Source organism: Schistocerca gregaria, chromosome 9, assembly GCF_023897955.1.
Source record: "Schistocerca gregaria isolate iqSchGreg1 chromosome 9, iqSchGreg1.2, whole genome shotgun sequence".
NCBI lineage: Eukaryota > Metazoa > Arthropoda > Insecta > Orthoptera > Acrididae > Schistocerca > Schistocerca gregaria.
In genome coordinates, this window is record NC_064928.1 from 245,132,669 (window position 1) to 245,153,340 (window position 20,672).

The 20,672-nt window shown below is 40.4% G+C and overlaps 1 protein-coding gene across 2 annotated transcripts in view; it reads left to right on the forward strand.

Moving 5' to 3' along the window:
• The window catches only part of LOC126291661 (1,5-anhydro-D-fructose reductase-like), a 159,247-nt gene that overhangs the window by 39,002 nt on the left and 99,573 nt on the right, over nucleotides 1–20,672 (forward strand). For both annotated transcript variants that reach the window (XM_049985238.1, XM_049985237.1), the window contains exons 4-6: nucleotides 2,945–3,204; nucleotides 14,772–14,931; nucleotides 19,776–19,870. In XM_049985238.1, the coding sequence (XP_049841195.1) occupies nucleotides 2,945–3,204; nucleotides 14,772–14,931; nucleotides 19,776–19,870 (515 nt within the window). The remainder of the gene's footprint in view (nucleotides 1–2,944; nucleotides 3,205–14,771; nucleotides 14,932–19,775; nucleotides 19,871–20,672) is intronic.

Below are 20,672 nucleotides of genomic sequence, written 5' to 3' on the forward strand. Positions count from 1 at the left end.
CATAATTTAAAAAGTAATAAGTTGAATCAAAACATTTAATTTTAAAGTGGAAACATGCAGAAATGTTAGTAACAAAATAATTGCATAATTTAATAGAAATTTGTGTAATTCAAAAAAATTGTTATTATTTAATTCTTTATGAACTTTTGTATAGAAGAGAAGTTGTTAGGAAACAAATAATGTAAAACCTACTGCCCAAGTCAATTTTTTGTGAACATATAATTTCCCATTATAACTCTGAAGAGTATGAATTCTGCTGAGATTTTTAATATAATGAATTTTTTAGTTGTGGTATACTGGTGCAAGGCCAAGAAAATTAGTTACAGCTGCTGTTGTTACTTGGCCACAATCAGATAAAGTTATGAGGGTGTTTCTAGTAAAGTTGTTGAGAAAATTTGCATATAATTACTCAAGTTGAAACAAAATGTTGTATTAATTGATGTGAAAATGACCTCAAAAATTTTGGATAACATAAGTTACAGGTGCTGCAAGTTTGTGTTTCATACTGTAGTTTTGAAAATATGACCTGAACACCTCAAAAACCCCTAGACAGTGATCATATTTCATCATATAAGTAAATTTCTGTAATCATAATTCAGTATATTCATCTTATCTTAACATTAAAACAACAAAAATAATCCATTTTTGACAATATAATGTAAATGGATAGATAAAAAAAATAAAAAAATCTATTCACCAAACACCAGCAGTAGAGTACACACACACACACACACACACACACACACACACACACACACACACACACACACAAACATGTGCAGGCAAGCACAAACAGGTTTGACTTTTGCATAATTTAGGAGCAAGTGGCTCTTTCTTACAGCATAAGAGTTGAAGGAATAAGACTAGAGAGGTTTTGGAAAAGGGGTACAGTTTGGAAAAGCCATCCAGAACCCTGGGTCAGGGGAGACATACTGGATGGGATGAAAAGGAAAGATTGATTGATGAGGAGTGCACCAGATGAGATTTGAAAATCTGAGAAATGAAAGGTCTCCAAGTAGCGAAACATAATCATGTCCAGTCAATGATCAGTTTAGCTGGACTAGAGGACTGAGTCCATTCCATGTAAGCACGGCTCCCAACATCATGGAGCCACCACCATCTTGCACAATGCCTTGTTGGCAACCTGGGTCCCTGGTTTCATGGGGTCAGCGCCACACTTGAACCCTATCATCAGCTCTTACCAACTGAAACTGGGATTCATCTGACCAGGCCACAATTTTCCAGTCGTCCAGGGTCCAATCGATATGGTCACGAGCACAGGAGAGGCACTGCAGGTGATGTTGTGCACTTGCACCATTCGTCTGCCGCCGTAGCCCATTAACGCCAAATTTTACTGCACTGCCCTAACGGATATATTCATTGTACATCCCACATTTCTGTGGTTATTTCACACAGTGTTGTTTGTCTGTGAGCACTGGCAGCTTCACACAAAGGCCACTGCTCCTGGTCGCTAAGTGAAGGACATCAACACTGTGTTGTCCGTGGTGAGAGGTAATGCCTCATTGTTGGTATCCTTGGCACACTCTTGACATTGGGGATCTCAGAACATTGAATTCCCTAACAATTTCTGAAGTGGAATGTCCCATGCTTCTAGTTTCAACTACCATTCTGTGTTCAAAGTCTGTTAATTCCCATTGTGCGGTCATAAATCAACTCAGAAAGTTTTTTGCATGTACCACCTGAGTACCAGCTCTGCCAATGCATTACCTTTTCATACCTTGTGTATGGGACAATACTACCATCAGTGAATGTGCGTATTGCTACCTCATGACATATGTCACCTCTGTGTACTTTTGTAAAGAAATTATGTAATAATGTAAAATGCTAGTGCTGCACTATTCATTCATTTCTCTCTACCAGTCACTGCACATGCAACACACATTGTACATAGATTTTTTCACAGTGTAAGACTGCATGCTCTATCATCTGACATCAGGACCATAACAGCAGTGTTTGGTTTGCATTTTACTGTAATGCCCGATTTGCTAGCCTGAAAAACTGTCAGCATCCCTCTATAATGAGTAAAATGTTAAGTTCAGAAAGAGAGTAAGGTATTAGTATTGTACATTGCATAGCTTTGGGAGAAAGGGTTTCCAGGAGAAAAAGGGAAAAGAAGGAAGAAACACAGTGTCAAGATGTTACGAGACATGACAGATGTTTTATTGTCGCTATTATTATGTACTTCCATTAATATTTTGCCAAACCTCTACCCTGTGTTAGCCAAGTAAATGTTCACTGTATAGAATGTATTCCTTAAAAGGTATTTTTAACTGCCTTTTAATAAGTTTCACTAATCTCTTGAATCTCCTAGGGCAATTTATTGTACAGTTTTATTCCTTGGTAGAAAATGTTGTTTCAAATTTTATTTTATTCTCTCTTGGCGAATATTAGTTAATTTAGATATTTTTCCATGGTCATGGGCAGAGTTGTTTATACAGTATTTAAAAGGATTTATGTAGATGTGTACAAATGATTAATAACTGTCTGCACATGGTATAGTTAAAATCATCAATATTTTGAACAGATCTTGATGATGAGCTCGAATAATAATTTTGGTTAATATTCTTGTTGTTCTTTTATGTACCAGTAGTTTGAAAACTGTGTTCATATCTTGTGCATTTGTCCCCCAGTAAAGAAATCCATAGCTAAGAGCCTGATTGTATGTATAATTAGTATCTAAATAAAAGAAACTGGCTTTTACACACTGATGACAGGACTCTGAGGGCATAACATGTGGCTGACATTCTGTTTGCAAGTAAGTCTGTGTGTCCACACCAATTCAGCTGAGAATCAATATTCGTTCCTATAAATTTGCATTTGTTACACTGTCTACAGAGGTGCCATCTACTGTGTCATTTTCACTCTCAAAACTGAAATTCCCCATTTATTTTCTTTACATTCAGTGTCACTTTATTCTTCTCAGGCGATGGAGGCACAGGTGGATGCAGGCCGCACTCGGTCTATCGGGCTGTCTAACTTCAACGCGAGGCAGGTTAAGCGCGTGTGGCAGTCGGCACGCATCAAACCCGCCAACCTGCAGGTGGAGCTACACGTCTACTTCCAGCAGAGCCAGCTGCGCGCCTTCTGCCGGGCCCTTGACATCACCGTCTGTGCCTACATCCCGCTGGGGTCACCAGGCGCGCGGCCTCCTGGTCTCACACCGAACACTGTGGATGCTAGCAAGTATGTAACAATGTAACACTTTATTTTCTTACATTTTGTACAACAGTATCTCACGAGCACTTCATACTGCCCTAACAGTTTTTGACAAGCCAGTGGTCATTCATGGATACGTAAGAAGAGCAGAAAAAGAACCATCTGGAGAACATTTTCCCATCCAAGTCACAAATTATTTTGGTACTCGCATGTCCTCTCTCATGTCCCTCAGGCATCAGGTCCCTGTCCTTGGGCTCTCGGTACGATTTTAGGCTAAGTCTAGTGATTGTGTAAAAGGTTGTTTTCTCTTTTAAAATAACTTTTACGTAGACAATCTTCTCTAACGCATATAAGTTTCTTAATCTTATTCCAGTACTGAATATTAAAAGAAGAAACAATTTCCATTTTAGCTAATTCCTGAGATTTTTAAAAGCTTGTAGTGAAAGCAGAAAGGAATTCACCTATTGTATCTTTCTAGCCTAAATACAAATGTGCTGTGTATTAAACTGAGTAGAAATAATAAAAATATAAAATTTTTGTTATGTATCTTTAGTTTAATAATGTCACTTTTTAAACTCTATAATTTACAAATTATTTCACTTTCCATTGAAAGATCTGGGACAGACATACAAAAATTATCAACTTATTTTATCTTGATGTGTTAAGCATTAGACACTTTTTTACTGCAGAAGTTCTATGTTAAGTGTCAAGAAAACTTACTAGTAAATTGGTATATTTCAGGAAATTTGCCATGGAAGTAACCAAAATTGCTAAATGTGGTCAAAATTTTTATGTATCAAACTGAAAAGAAAAGCACAAAATTGTGTGTGATATAGAAAAGAGAAACTCTGTGAATGAAGTAATTTGTGGACAGCACATGGAAAACCTCCTTTAGTGTGTATGGATGTACAGTTAATTGTGCCATGTAATGTGCTGAAGTAGTACTATATTTCTTGTTAAAGTAGGCCACAGGTAAAATATGAGCTAAGTTACATATGGTCAAAAGGTTTATGTTTCATGTAAATTCGTAGTAACCAGGACAATATTTGGGACTGAAATGTGATGCCTTATAGCCAAACACTTGCAATAACCTCACAAACATCTCATTTGCAGACTCATGTTTACTTCAGTGCTTTTGCTTCTGTTATCTTATGTGCCCAGCTTTCACCAATTTCAGATTTTGCTACCAATTATGCCACACCCTGTACATAAACTCTGCCTCGGGTGCCTCTGATGCTTCTCTCTGCTTTGTGCTGATTTGTGAGGAATGTTTCTGTCCACAATTTATAAACACTTCGTGCAAATTAGCTGTACTGTGACAGTGTTCATTGATTAAATGGAGCCCTCAGAGAACTTTCCTGGTCTGTGTTGCTTCTATGGTTTCAGTCGTACTTATTGCTACCCATGCAATTCAAGGGCAGGACGTTAGTCCCCACTAACTATTTTATGTGTCAGTCACGTATCACATCACATATTAGCATCCTCGTGAATACTTCAACAATGTGTTGTTCCCCAGATGTCCATTATTTACCTTGTAGCTGGATAATACTGGTTCTTCCTCTTTGTTATGGGTACTTTCTGTCATTCATCTGCATTTACAGAGGACTGCCGTTCATTAAACAAAATGGAAAATTTGCCCAAGTCTACCGACATTTCCTATATAGTGTCCAATTCTCCTCAATCTAGAAAAGTGTCCATTAATCAGGATAACTTTACAATAACTTGTCAGAAAACAATGAAATGCTTAGCTTCTAGCAAAGTGCAGATTAAGAACTGCCTGAAGGATTTATTTATGGCTAACTCCTACTCCATCAATGAATTTCTTAACAGAATCAGCTGACAGTAGTATTGTGTTTGGAGTCAGTTCTTGTGTTCGACCAGTAGTTGTGCATACTCTGGCTGAACTGTTGGGATGCAGCTGTGGACAAGTCTGTTCTAGGCTAGACATCTCTTCCTAGCCACATCTGCAACTTTTTCTTAGTATTTGTAGAGCACCTAATTAGGCAAAACGTTGTAAATACATACTGTGAGACTGAATGCTGCCTACTGGCATTGTGGACACATGATGTGGTAAATAAAGTATACTAGTGCCCCAAATCAAGTATAATCATGAAAACATGAAAGTTAAAGGAGAGAAGGTGAGCAATCACCCAATGTCAATGTAAATATTTACCTGTGAACCCTGATAATTTGTTCTGCATAGGAGAGCAATACTCTGTGCTGCGAATAGTGGCATAATCGAAAGATGAACATGAACAGTGCACGAGAACACTCATGTCTCAGTCTTGTTTATCCATCCATAGTGACCATAACATAGTCTCTTAGTGAAGTTGAGAATGTAACACCACAGAGATGCCACTGGGACCCTGTCTCGTAGGCTGGAATACTTTGCCACCTGGTAGGGGCCAGACACATACTGAAACGTCAGTATCTTTGGACGTGCCACAAAGTGTCACTTTGAGGCTTTGGCGATGCTTTTGAGATACTGGAGGTGTTCACTGTAGGCCAAGTTATCAGGAAAGGTATTAAAAAAGAATAATTATGATTTTTCTGTCATAAAATACTTTTATTTGTTGCTTGAGAATATAACAGTTTACAAATAATACTATAAATCAAACAAATTGCCCAAATAAACTTAAAGAAATACCTAATACATAAATTGTATATATATGTAACCTAGAAGTATTTAAATTTATTCTTAAATGAAGGAAAATTACTTTATGAAGGCATAGAGCCTTTACTTTACGGTATTTGTTGAGAGGCCAGACAAACATGTGGTTCCTGAAGAGGGGCAGCAGCCTTTTCAGTAGTTGCAGGGGCAACAGTCTGGATGATTGACTGATCTGGCCTTGTAACATTAACCAAAACGGCCTTGCTGCTGTGGTACTGCAAACGGCTGAAAGCAAGGGGAAACTACAGCCGTAATTTTTCCCGAGGGCATGCAGCTTTGCTGTATGGTTATATGATGATGGCGTCCTCTTGGGTAAAATATTCCGGAGGTAAAATGGTGCCCCATTCGGATCTCCGGGTGGGGACTACTAAAGAGGACGTCGTTATCAGCAGAAAAAAAACTGGCATTCTACAGATCGGAGCATGGAATGCCAGATCCTTTAATTGGGCAGGTAGGTTAGAAAATTTAAAAAGGGAAATGGATAGGTTAAAGTTAGATATAGTGGGAATTAGTGAAGTTCGGTGGCAGGAGGAACAAGACATCTGGTCAGGTGAATACAGTGTTATAAATACAAAATCAAATAGGGGTAATGCAGGAGTAGATTTAATAATGAATTAAAAAAATAGGAGTGCGGGTAAGCTACTACAAACAGCATAGTGAACGTATTATAGTGGCCAAGATAGACGCGAAGCCCATGCCTACTACAGTAGTACAAGTTTATATGCCAACTACCTTTGCAGATGACGAAGAAATTGAAGAAATATATGATGAGATAAAGAAATTGTTCAGATAGTGAAGGGAGATGAAAATTTATTAGTCGTGGGCCACTGAAATTCGACAGTAGGAAAAGGGAGAGAAGGAAACATAGTAGGTGAATATGGATTGGGGCTAAGAAATGAAAGAGGAAGCCGTCTGTTAGAATTTTGTACATAGCACAACTTAACCATAGGTAACACATGGTTCAAGAATCATAAAACAAGATTGTATACATGGAAGAATACTGGAGATACTAAAAGGTATCAGATAGATTATATAATGGTAAGACAGGGATTTAGGAACCAGGTTTTAAATTGTAGGACATTTCCAGGGGCAGATGTGGACTCTGACCACAATCTATTGGTTATGAACTGTAGATTAAAACTGAAGAAAGTGCAAAAAGGTGGGAATTTAAGGAGATGGGACCTGGATAAACTGACTAAACCAGAGGTTGTACAGAGTTCCAGGGACAGCATAAGGTAACAATTGACAGGAATGGGGGAAAGAAATACAGTAGAAGACGAATGGGTAGCTCTTAGGGATGAAGTAGTGAAGGCAGCAGAGGATCAAGTAGGTAAAAGGACGAGGGCTAGTAGAAATCCTTGGGTAACTGAAGAAATATTGAATTTAATTGATGAAAGGAGAAAATATAAAAATGCAGTAAATGAAGCAGGCAAAAATGAATACAACCTCTCAAAAATGAGATCGGCAGGAAGTGCAAAATGGCTAAGCATGGATGGCTAGAGGACAAATGTAAGAACGTACAGGCTTATCTCACTAGGGGTAAGACACATACAGCCTACAGGAAAATTAAAGAGACCTTTGGAGAAAAGAGAGCCACTTGTATGAATATCAACAGCACAGATGGAAACCCAGTTCTAAGCAAAGAAGGGAAAGCAGAAAGGTGGAAGGAGTATATAGAGGGTCTATACAAAGGCGATGTACTTGAGGACAATATTATGGAAATGGGAGAGGATGTAGATGAAGATGAAATGGGAGATAATGATACTGCGTGAAGAGTTTGACAGAGCACTGAAAGATCTGAGTCGCAACAAGACCCCGGGATTAGACAACATTCCATTAGAACTACTGACGGCCTTAGGAGAGCCAGTCATGACAAAACTCTACCACCTGGTGAGCAAGATGTATGAGACAGGCGATAAATACCCTCAGACTTCAAGAAGAATATAATAATTCCAATCCCAAAGAAAACAGGTGTTGACAGATGTAAAAATTACCCAACTATCAGTTTAATAAGTCACAACTGCAAAATACTAACACAAATTATTTACAGACGAATGGAAAAACTGGTAGAAGCCAAATACAGCGAAGATCAGTTTGGATTCTGTAGAAATGTTGGAACACGACTTATATTAGAAGAAAGATTAAGGAAAGGCAAACCTAAGTTTCTAGCATTTGTAGACATAGAGAAAGCTTTTGACAATGTTGACTGGAATACTCTCTTTCAAATTCTAAAGGTGGCAGGGGTAAAATACAGGGAGCGAAACGCTATTTACAATTTGTACAGAAACCAGTTATAAGAGTCGAGGGGCATGAAAGGGAATAAGTGGTTGGGAAGGGAGCGAGACAGGGTTGTAGCCTGCCCCGATGTTATTCAATCTGTATATTGAGCAAGCAGTAAAGGAAACAAAAGAAAAGTTAGGAGTAGGTATTAAAATCCATGGAGAAGAAATAAAAACTTTGAGGTTCGCCGATGACATTGTAATTCTGTCAGAGACAGCAGAGGACTTGGAAGAGCAGTTGAACAGACTGGACAGTGTCTTGAAAGGAGGATATAAGATGAACATCAACAAAAGCAAAACAAGGATAATGGAATGTAGTCGAATTATGTCAGGTTATTGCTGAGGGAATTAGATTAGGAAATGAGGCACTTAAAGTAGTAAAGGAGTTTTGCTATTTGGGGAGCAAAATAACTGATGATTGTCGAAGTAGAGAGGATATAAAATGTAGACTGGCAATGGCAAGGAAAGTGTTTCTGAAGAAGAAAAATTGTTAACATCGAGTATAGATTTAAGTGTCAGGAAGTCGTTTCTGAAAGTATTTGTATGGAGTGTAGCCATGTATGGAAGTGAAACATGGACAATAAATAGTTTGGACAAGATGAGAATAGAAGCTTTTGAAATGTGGTGCTACAGAAGAATGTTGAAGATTAGGTGGGTAGATCACGTAACTAATCAGGAGATTTTGAATAGGATTGGGGAGAAGAGAAGTTTGTGGCACAACTTGACTAGAAGAAGGGATTGGTTGGTAGGACATGTCCTGAGGCATCAAGGGATCACAAATTTAGCATTGAAGGGCAGCGTGGAGGGTAAAAATCGTAGAGGCAGTCCAAGAGATGAATACACTAAGCAGATTCAGAAGGATGTAGGTTGCAGTAGGTACTGGGAGATGAAGGAACTTGCACAGGATAGATTAGCATGGAGAGCTGCATCAAATCAGTCTGAGGAATGAAGACCACAACAACACAAAAACAGAGCCTTTACTAATAAAAATTAAGGAATAAAGTAATTTGCCTGATAAAACAGACTTCAGAAAATTTCTTTATGCAGGCATAAAGCTTTCTCTACTGAAAAACAACTAGCCTACTTTTAAAAAACTGGCTAAATTTTTTTTTAAAGGACTGCATGATGTCCTTTTGTTTTCCACTCTGCGCTCTGGATCTTGATGCTTCATCTTGGAGATGATGAAGGAACAGTAACTCTATTACCGACACATCTTGTTGTTCAAAATACTGAAGGACAGTTTTGACAGTATTTAGGCCCTCACTATGTGATATTTTAGTGTGTTGTATGGAAGAGTCTTGAACAAAAATGTCTTCATGATTTTTGTGGATTTCTTTGTTAATTGTGACAGCAGCAGTAATTTGTGAATCGAGCATAATGCCTTGCTCAATACCATTCTTGAACTATTCTTCAACTTCATTTTCATCTGCTTCTTCACATTCAGGAACTTTGTTCATGAGGTTGATTATGAATTCATTATCTTCATGATTGATGAGTTTCCTCCAGGAATGAACTAGTGTTAGTGACTCTTAACTCATTCCAGGAGTCCATCATCCTTTCAACAATATCCCATAGGTCAATATTCTTTAACTTCTGGATAAGACCTTGACTATCATTGTTTGTAGAAAGAAGGGGAATAACAGCTTACACCAACGTCTTCTCTCAAGACTAACCAAAACTCTTCAGTCCGTGGACTGGCATAACACTGTGACATTGGGTGGTAAAAACAGAGCTCGTGTGCCCCCATTTTTTAACTCTTTGATGACTGAGTGTGAAGATGCATTGTCCAAAATCAGAATAGCCTTCCTTGGCAGGTTTTTAAATGTTAAAATCTGCTCAACCAATGGGACAAATACTTCAGGAAACCATTCTTTGAAAATTGTACCATTAATCTGGTTATTTGACTGGTTCCAGTACCAAACTGAAAGTTTATCCATTTTATTGTGCTGAAATGATTTTCCAATGAGACTAAGTTTTAATTTGTGGTCACCTGTTGCAGTACAGCATGCTAGGATTCTGACCCTCTCCTTGCTTCTCTTAAAAGTGTGGGGTGACTGTTCTTTGTTGAAAGCAAGACTTGTGGGTGGTAACAGATTATCGTTTAACTCTGACTGGAATTGTACAATTGCTCTCCAACCAAACCTTCAACTTCAGCACATTTGTGAAACTTTTCCTTAAACTGAGATGTACCCTCCATGTTACCAGATAGTTTTTCCACAAATATTAAACTATTGGACTCCATAGCTTTCTTTTCCAGCAATCAAGCTGCCCGTTACTTGTGCCAAATTTATGATTTTTGTCATTTTATAATTCTTTATAAAATTTTAAGCCTTCTCTTGCAAGACCAGCCCACTAACTGGCATGCCTTGTTCTCTTCTTTGTTGAAACCAAATGTAAAGTGCCCATTCACCTCATTAAACTCACTTTCCTTCATACTTTTCCTTTCTTTCAATATTTCTACGGAAATTTGCTTACCACACCAAGGCTCGATTTCTATGCACTTCTTCTTCCAATTTCCACTCATACTTGTGGTGACTCCCAAGTTCTTAACCACTGCATTAACACTTTCTCCGTTTTCCAGTCTAAAAGTGCCCAAATTTTGCTCCATAGATAAGTTAACTTGTTTTATTTTAACAAAACTTGCCATCACAGAGTACTATACTGTAAAGCACCTAAAAGTTTGGAAATGCTCTGTACAATATTCACTCACATCAACTTACAAAATGCTGTTAGGAAATCAGTGGGATGTGATGCAGGACAAAGGGTTCTTCTGCCCCACCAGAGGGTAACAGAGTTACCTGGACTGCCCGTTTATTGAGCACAGAGTCTGTGGGACTCTACTGTATAGTCGACCAAGAAGAACTACTCCAGACTAGGACCAATATTTGGTCATAACTGCCTAATGAAATCAAGAATATACCTGCAAGACAATTGGGCTGGCCTGCGCTGGCACAGTTGCTGGCTGATCTAAGTGCACAGTGTGCCACAGACGGACACTCGAGGCAGCAGGGCAGGCTGCGGTGATGGGGCCACACCTGTGAAGCTGTAGCTTCTGGCAACAGGCGGGGTTGTAACTGATCAAAGTGGTGCGCCACCAGCATATTGGCCATATGAACATGACAAAGACGGCATCCCTGGCAACGGACAACAGTGGCTGGTATCCTATGTGTTCGGCGACCAAATACTCTTGCCTACACTGGCAATCCAGGTGCAAAGCAGCTGGACAAACCAACTGCAGCAGTTGTGGTGTAGGCTGCATAAGGTGGGGGAGCATGCATGGCTGCTGGATGCTGCCGGGGTGAAGCAACTCAGCTGGGCTCCACCCCCCCCCCCCCCACCCCCCCATAGGCATGAAATAATAGGTGCTCAGAAAACAGAGAAGGGCATTGTGTAGTGGAGGATCCTCAACAAACTTTGTCATTTGGGATTTGAATGTAAGCACTAGTTGTTCCACCTCAACATTTGATTGACGAATGCTTTGAAGGGAACAAAACCATTGAACAGTGTGAGAAATGAACTGGGGACCATTATCAGAAACTAAGGTACAAGGCAACCCCACAATAGAAAAAAATCCTCAAGAGCTAATGACACTGACATTGATGCACAATAGGGAATGGATAGAATCCAGGAAAATGGATCCAGAATCAAGAGTCAATAGGATTCGAGAAAGGATCAGCAAAGTCTACACAAATGCATTCAGAATGCTGGCGTCGAGTGGGCCAGGGGGCCAGAGACACTCTGTGAGCTGCCTGTTGTCAGCACACTGCTCACAAGCAGGGACAAAACAGACAATTTCACTAGCAATCCCTTGCCAAAAAAGATGCCTCCTAGCTAACAGTTTAGTGTGCAGAACTCCCCAATGGCCTTGGAGGAGAAGGTGTAGAATCTTGCACTGGAACATGACAGGAATTCCAACTCTGGGAGAGAATTCTTCCATGGACAACAACAGAACACGATCAAAAACAGTGAGGTAATACTGTAAGGAAAAATAGTTGTGCTGGTGGCCTGAAGCCTGACCTGGTCACTTATTTGGACAACCCTATTGAAAAAACTGAACCACCTGATAGAGAATTGGGTGAACTGCAAATGCAGCTGCTACATGTCAGCTTGTAATTGGCAAACTCTCAACTGAGGTCTGCGATTCAATATCAAGAGGGAAGCAAAGCACTTCTTAACGATCACTGTTAGGATCGGGACTCACAGGAAGCCGGGATGGGGCATCCACATTGGCCTGGTTAGACATAGGTCAAAAATGGATTATGTAATTGTAGTGAGACAAAAACAGCACCCAGCAGCACTGTAAGCACTGTAGACTGTGTGCTGCTTTGTCAGTCAAGGAGGTGTAAGGCTTAAACAAGGAAACCAAGTGTTTATGGTCAGCTAAAAGATGAAACACTTACAGTTAAGGCCATGAATTTCAGCTGCCTGGGCCCTGTACGACTGTTTTGGTTTCTTGCAGTATTGTTGGTATGACATGTTCATTTTCGATGGTATTTGGACAGTAAACTGCACATGTGATCAAAAGAAACAGATCCCGGTTCTTGTAAAGGGGCAAGCTGACACAGTAATTGATGCACCTTAGGTGGAATCCACAACAGAATGCACAAATTTGAGGCTGCAACATCGAAAGCCAAAAAAGGCTATCTGAGTCTTTTTTTGTAAGCTACCAAATCCTCGGCCGAATCATCATATGGAGGAAAAGTGGGTGGACAGACGGGGGGAATAGTACCCTGTCTGTTAAGGGAAGCCGGCGAAGTAGTCACTGCTGAAGTAAGCTGTTCAATCAGGGCTGGTAGCACGGCGTCCATAATGACTAAACCTGACAAAATCGCACCTAAAAGTTGCACATGTGGAAATTTTTCTAAACATGTTGCCCATTGTGTAGTAACCAGCTAATACATGAAACTGATCCAAGTAACAGAGATATGTCTTTATTCATAAAACTATGAACAATAACGGAAATAAGTCTCTCATGACTCCACATGTTGCAAGACAAAAAAATCATACAGAAGCTGCAACATAAGTGATTCACAGAACAACAGAACAATTGATGTGAGCTTTAAAAAGATCAAGCCGGCGCTGTTCTGTGCACAAGTAGATGCGAGATGCCAGTAGACAGTGGGACGGAGACTAAGCTGTGTGCACGCTTCGCACAGGTGGCCTCTAGTGGCCAGCCCACACTGATACAGTTGGTGGTTAACCTAAGTACACATACGCAGCAAAACTACATCCAGCACACTCCCGTTCACATGCACTGGTAGCACAAGACAGCAAATCTGATACTAGGAAGTTAGTAAATAACAATGTCACATCAAAGCTAACAGGAAAGTCACTTGCTGTTACCCTGACTGTGTGTATAATTTGAAAAACTTGTCTCAAATATTTGATGAAAATATTTGCTTTTACAACTAGATGTATCAGTTTTCAAGACAAATAACTTGCAAGAAAGTAAGTTGGTGAATTAATCAAATTCATTATAGGTCTCGAAGGAGATGATTCTTTGTGTAACTTGGGTTGTCCATATATTATGGGTAAGCCAGGTATTCGAGGCATTAGATTCTTTGTAATAGAGCTACACATTCTGGGGTCTGATATCAGATTTTTCAGTTTCCAAATGATTCTGTTCATCTCATCATTTTTTAACTTGTGGTATGTAGGATCAGCTAATAGCTGTTCCTTCTTCTTGCACTACTCCACACCTTCATAACAACTGTAGGTCTCTTCATATTTGATTTTGTCACAACAATGCTTTCATTACTCTTAGAGTTCATTAAGAGCTTTCCTTTTCTGCACCGATAGGTTGATTTTGAGCAGTTTAGATTTCCGGAGAATTCTCGACACATTGTGTCTTACTTCTTCGACCTGCACCTTCAGGAAACAAAATGAGGAAAACCTCTCTTACTATCCAATAACGATGGCCCACCATTTGTAGCCCAAGATTTTTAACCAATACCCCATTTCTCCAGCACAAGTGTGGAAAAACTCTGCTTTATAAGAGATGGCAACACTGGTCTCTGACAATGTCCAGCCTACTGTGGACACCCCAATGTCCTATAGAAGATACCAGCAATGGAGTTAAAACATTGATTGTCTGAAGAAGTGTGATGAGGCCTAATAACCCATAAGATTTTAACTTCACAGAAATAATAAATTTAAACATCATGCATGATGCAGTAGATTTCACACATCTCACTGTTTATGACTTCATATTTCCTTAACTATGATAGGTAGGTGGTTCTTATCCCAACAGCAACTGATGCCTGACAGTAAGTGATATGTGTATCAAGTCTGGTCGAAATTGGCTCAATGGTTTAGGAGGAGATGTGGCACATTCATACGGACCTAGATTATTATAGTATGTATGGATGTATTTTATTACAGTATTATTGTATTACATACATAGCCCATACCCTAGAGGATCTCTACACTACAGGTCTATGGGAGAACCAGTGTAATTCAGCTGCTCTGAACTAAATAAAATCAAAGTGTGGTCTGCCGTACTCTGCACAGTGGCTTGATGAGCACATATCTAGTTGTTGAATAACTACTTGGGTGTGGTCAGGTGTTTAGTATTCTGTGTAACAATACCCTGTGACTTCGCATCCCTCTGCCACATGCAATCAGACTTTTTCTTTCAATTTCAGACAGCCAAAGCGAGACCAACTGACTAACCCAGTGGTTTCACAAATCGCACAGAAGTATGGAAAGACAAATGCTCAGGTGCTATTGCGCTACATCATACAACTCGGTGTGGCGGCCATACCTAAGAGCACTAATCCGGACCGTCTCCGTCAGAACTTTGATGTAAGTACGTGGGCAACCTCTTTGTGTGAGATGTTGGATACAATTTCAGCAGCTTCATTATTTTACATGTTTGTGCAGCTGCCAAGTAAGTTTGTTATTAAACTTCCTGGCAGATTAAAACTGTGTTCCGCTCTGAGACTCGAACTTGCGACCTTTTCCTTCCCCGGGCAAGTGCTCTACTGACTGAACTACCCAAGCATGACTCACAACCTGTCCTCACAGCTTCAGTTCTGCCAGTACCCCGTGTCCTACCTTCCAAACTTAACAGAAGGGAATAATTGCTGCACACACAGAGGCATCCAAATAAACATTTCTCGTGCTCCATATGTGAATGGAATGGGAAGAAATCCTAATAACTTTTGTAAATGCCTTGTTGCTACTGCTGTGGAGGCCGAGTTGCCCTAATTGGAATTTCTTCTTGAAAGAGATATGCAGGTTTCACACAGTCTAATGTGACAGTATTAGTTTTGCCATTAACGATAATATCGAGCATGCAGTCTCCTCATCACACCATTTTATGTGATCCTGAGTAAGGTGGATGTAACAAGGATTTGATGCCGTCACAGCATAGCATTATGTGTGTGTATGTAGGACCCTTTCCATGTCTGGACAGTTGCTGGGACCAGATGGGGAGATGTGTTCTCTCAACTGGCAAATAAAAATCGCTGTCTGTCAAGTTGGATAACTGCTAGGACTGTGGATCCATACCACAAACTCCCTTGGCAAGTGCAACGACTTATCACACACAAGTTTGGCAGCCAAGGTTTCAAATCTGGCTTGTTAATGTTTCTCAGACTGAGCAAAACCACTGGGAGCTCTATTGTCCAGCTTGCATCGTGCCACATCGGGGCTACTTTCAGTGAATTGTGCCAGCATTCTATCATCCCATTGCTTGCGAGGTGATAGCTTGTCATTCTGTGATTCACAGTGCCACAGAATTTAGTCAGTTGAGCAAATAGATCAGACTCAAAGTGGTGTCCAGTCTTTTTACACGCCTGGCTACACTAAATGACTGGCAACTAATTGCGTTCCACACAAATTCCTGGATGGCACAGGAAATGTATATCATTGATAGCACACCTCCTGCATGCCTTGGGTAGGAAAAGGCAGGTTTGCCACTGTACACATCAGAATACAGCTTGCTCTTAGTGCTGGGAATCTCTACTATCTGAAGTCTGAGTGATGACTCAGAGTCTTCGAGCAGGTTGTACAGTCTGTGGTCTGATAGTTGTGCCACCGTAAATTCTGTGAAATCTGTTGAACAAGTGATGCTGCCGATGTGGGAGAGGCAGTTGGCCATTACAATCTCTATTCCAGGAATTTGTTTTATACCTATGCTGAACTGAGAAATGCAGACTAATTGGTTGTGTTATTGAGGTGAGAGGTGAGCAATGCATGTTATTTTGTCAGAAGCTATACGTGACAGTCTTATGGTCATTAAAGATAGTAAATTCTCTGGCCTCCAGTTGAAATCAGAAATATTTAATAGTTCAATCAAATTTGGGGCTTGCAGCAAGTCATCATTCAATACCTTGCATGATATTTCAACTGGGCACCTGCCAGTCACCTTCAGGTGAGCTGTCGCAGACTGACGAAAATGTCCCCCATTTTGCAATATATAGTGCACTGTAACTGTTCTGCGCGTGCGTCGAAAATTTGATAGATGGACCACACTGCCCGCCGGCAGCACCCTCACTGGTGGAATAGTGGAACTCAGTCGCCCTCGGCATTGCTGTTTGCCGCGGCCGTCGGCGCACTCTGTCCTTTTCGATTGGAGCAAATTGTGGAGATGACGGGATTCCATGCACTGTCCAGCAGGTAGCCGCTGTCATGGTTCAACAGATTTTCCACCAGGCACATTTATATGGATTCTTTAACAATGGAGTCCCAGAAAGATGTTGCTGTAGACAAAATCATTGTTTTCTCATACTGTATTGAATGTTCAGTGGAAATGCAATGTTCAGCAGTAGCTGACTTGCTTGGCTGCAAAAGGCAGGTGTAACATTGATGTTCAGCGCAGTGTTCTTTCACAGAGTTTTGACCTATGTAAACCATACTTGTGTGTTAGGTATGTTGCATACATATCGGGTGTTACTTCATTTCAATTGTGTTGTTTGTGCATGTGATTAGTGTCTTAAACCAGAAGCAGTAAACCATATAGAAAATGAATGAGGATATATATAAAGAGCCGAATATCCAACAAAATATTTTTGGTTCTACGTAGTTATCTTCCATTTGGTTTCTTAAAAATAAACAATGTTAGACACACACACACACACACACACACACACACACACACACACACACACACACACACACACACACGCACACACACACACACACACACACTAACAAGTAATTGCTTTGCTTATACACAATGATCTAACACTGAAAGATGTATGAGAGTAATAACATGCAAAACAATCAGTAGCCAGAAAACAAAAACAAAGAGAAATCATCACCTCTCAGTTTCTCTCTCACACGTTCCCTCCCCCCCCCCCCCCATGTAGGTCGAATGGTGTGGAGGTTGGGTGGGCAGCAGAATCCACTTAAAGAGTGGTGGGTGGGATCTTGTGTAGAATATCTCTCATTTCAGGGTACGATGGTAAGCAATCAAACCCCTGACAAATGATACTATATCCAGACTGTGAGTTTCCGTTGTTTGATTGATTTCTTTGATCTCAACTGGTCAAGCATTAATTTTATGGAATTTAAAAACCCAACTTTTCATTGCTGGAAGTTCTGGATCCACTTGTTTTATCTGGTGCATTACCTTCCCCTTCATATTTTTCAGGACGGAGAAATAAAAGAAAAGTTTTTTTTTTTAATTCTGTCAGAGAGTAAAGGACTAGGAAAAGCAGTTGAACACAATAGATAGTGTCTGGAAACAGCTTACAAGACAAACATGAACAAAAGTAAAACATGGGCAACAGAATACAGTATAATTGTATAATGCTGAAGGAATTAGGTTAGGAAATGAGATAGTGAAAGCAGTTGATGAATTTTTGTTATTAGGGCAGAAAAAGACTTCCACAGATACAGAAGAGAGGGCGCAAAATATGGACTGATGATAGCAAGAAAATGAAGATGAATTTATTAACAGAAAATATAAGTTTAACCCTTGAGTGAACACGTCTATGTATGAAGTGCACCAATCGCAAATAACGTTGTCTTGTATCATTCCATTGTTCTATAATTGAGAGTCCAAACCTATTTCTTCTTCATTGTTTCAACTAATGTTGTGATAAGTTCTGTTGTCATACTTGCAAGTGAGCAGCAGTTATATAAAATAAACAGTGAACCTGGTGAGAAATAATTTATGATCCATGCAAGAAAATGACTCAGATTCTGAACTAGCAGTGTAGTCCCACAATGGGATAGTTATCTATGAGATAATTAGTAATCAAATAAGCAGTTGGCAGGGATCTGATGCAACTAGCTTTACACAGAAGTGGAATGTGGATGATAAGTAGTTGAAACAAGAAGAGAACAAGCTTTTGAAATGTGGCACTACAGTAGGAGGCTGTAGATTAGATGGGTGCATCAAACATCTAATAGGACACACTGAAGAAAATGGGCATAAAGATATTTCTGACACAACTTGATTAAAAGAAGTGATTGGTTGACAGGACACATCGTGAGTCTCATCAACCTCACATCCTGAGTCTCGTTAACCTCGTGACAGAAGTGCAGTAAGTTAGAATTGTACAGGGAGAAGGAGGAATCACTACAATAAGCATACTCAAGTCAGTATAGGTTGCAGTTGTTAATGCAGAGACAAAGAGGCTAGACCAGCGTGGACACCTGCATCAAATCAGTGTCCAGACTGAAGACTGCAGCAGTGACACCCACATCAGATGCTCGGTTGTCGTCGTGCATCGTACACTGATGAGCCAAAACATTGTGACCACTGCCACCTGGTGGTGCTGAGTGTATGTGATATGGTAAGAGGAAAAGTGGAGCACAGACAAATGGGGAATCATTCTAAGGATGGGGTGTAAGTGGTGCGAATGCAGAAATCCACCAAATTAACTGAGTTTGATGAAAGCCAGATTGTTGTGGCCCAGTGCCTGAGAGTAAACCTCTCAGAAACGGCCCAGACAGTCAGCTGCTTGCACACTACTGTCGTGAGCATCTATGGAAAGTGGTTGAACAATGCTGAAACCACAAGTAGGTGATAAGAACATAGGGCTCAGAGGATTGTCCACTCAAAATCAAGACAGTCAGCAGTCTGTGGCAGATCTGATGAGAGAATACAGTGCTGGTGCAGACACAAGTGTTTCTGAGCACACTGTTCAGTGCACAGTGTTGAATACGGTGTTCTGCCGAGGACTCCTATGTGTTCCCATGTTGAGCCAATAACATCATCATTTATAATTATAGTGGGCACGGGATCATCAAAATTGGCCCACAGATTAATGAAATCATGTTGCCCAGTAAGATGAGTCCCACTTATTGTTAAATCAGTTCGATGGTCATGTCTGTGTGAAAAGCTGCTCGAAACATGCACTGCGCCGTGCGCCACAGACACAGGCCCGTGGGAGCACTATTGTGTTATCGGGGACATTCACCTGAGCTTCTGAGGAACTCACAATAGTAATCGAAGGCATTGTGACAGCTGTGGACTTTGTGAACATTATTAGGGACCATTTGTAATCCCTTGTGCTTGATGTCTTCCTGACCAGTGAGTGATAGCATGGGCTTTTAAATAGGTGATCATAATGTTTTGGCTCATCAGTGTATGAGAATTGAACTGTCATCCATGTAGGTGCTCTGCCCGAGTACAGTGTTCCCTTAAAACTGCTTACTTAACTTGTTGTATGAATGTGTTCTGTAACTTGCAGGTGTTCAACTTTGAGCTGTCCCCAGAAGACATGGACATGCTGGAGCACCTGGATAAGGGACCGGCGGGGCGACAAGTCCGAGGCCTCATTCCTGGGTAAGTCCTAAGTTCAGTTTATACAAATCACACTATTTTCAGAAACTTAAAATTTTAATTTTTTAAACTTTCCCAGTGATTCATTGTCATCATATAGAACTGGGTGTACTGCTGGTCGCCTGCATCTTCCCAACATTACATTTTGAGGTCATACCTTGATGTCATCATCAGTGTTTCGTGAGACTGATCACTTTGGTGGCTGGGTCCAATATTTATGCCCATGCTTGGTGTTTACAGTGCTGTCCAGAATCACTGTGTCTGTTTCTTTCAGTGGTATCCTCCTCAAGACATTCCATATTCCGACCGCACATGTTGTGGTTGTCTTCCATGATGGCAGCCATCCAGTGGTGTTCTGTATTAGGTCCACACCCAGCAGGCACATTTAGAGCACTACCCTGGAGCTGTAGACATTTCTTGTGCCATTTGTAACCACAGCAGCTTTCTCTCATGGCAATACCACCCTCCAGGTTTTCTGAATTCAGTACACGCCTGTGAGATTTGATTCCTGCATCGTCAGGCTGCTGCTGGAGTTGCATATTATGTCTGCACGCACCACAGTAATTTCCTGTGGTGTAGCTGCTGTCAAGTGTTCCGTATTATGTGTGCTCCCAAGTTGTGCAGTGCATGAGGTTTTAGGTCATTGAAGTTGTTTCGTATCTTTTCAGTGACCACTATGGCTGTTCCTCAAGGAGATAGTTTCCACCTAGTGCTCTTTATGAAGTCTGATACTGTTAATTATGCTCCCAGTCATCTGAGGTTCATTACTGGACCAGGTAACTTTTTATGTGTTTCTGTAGTAGTT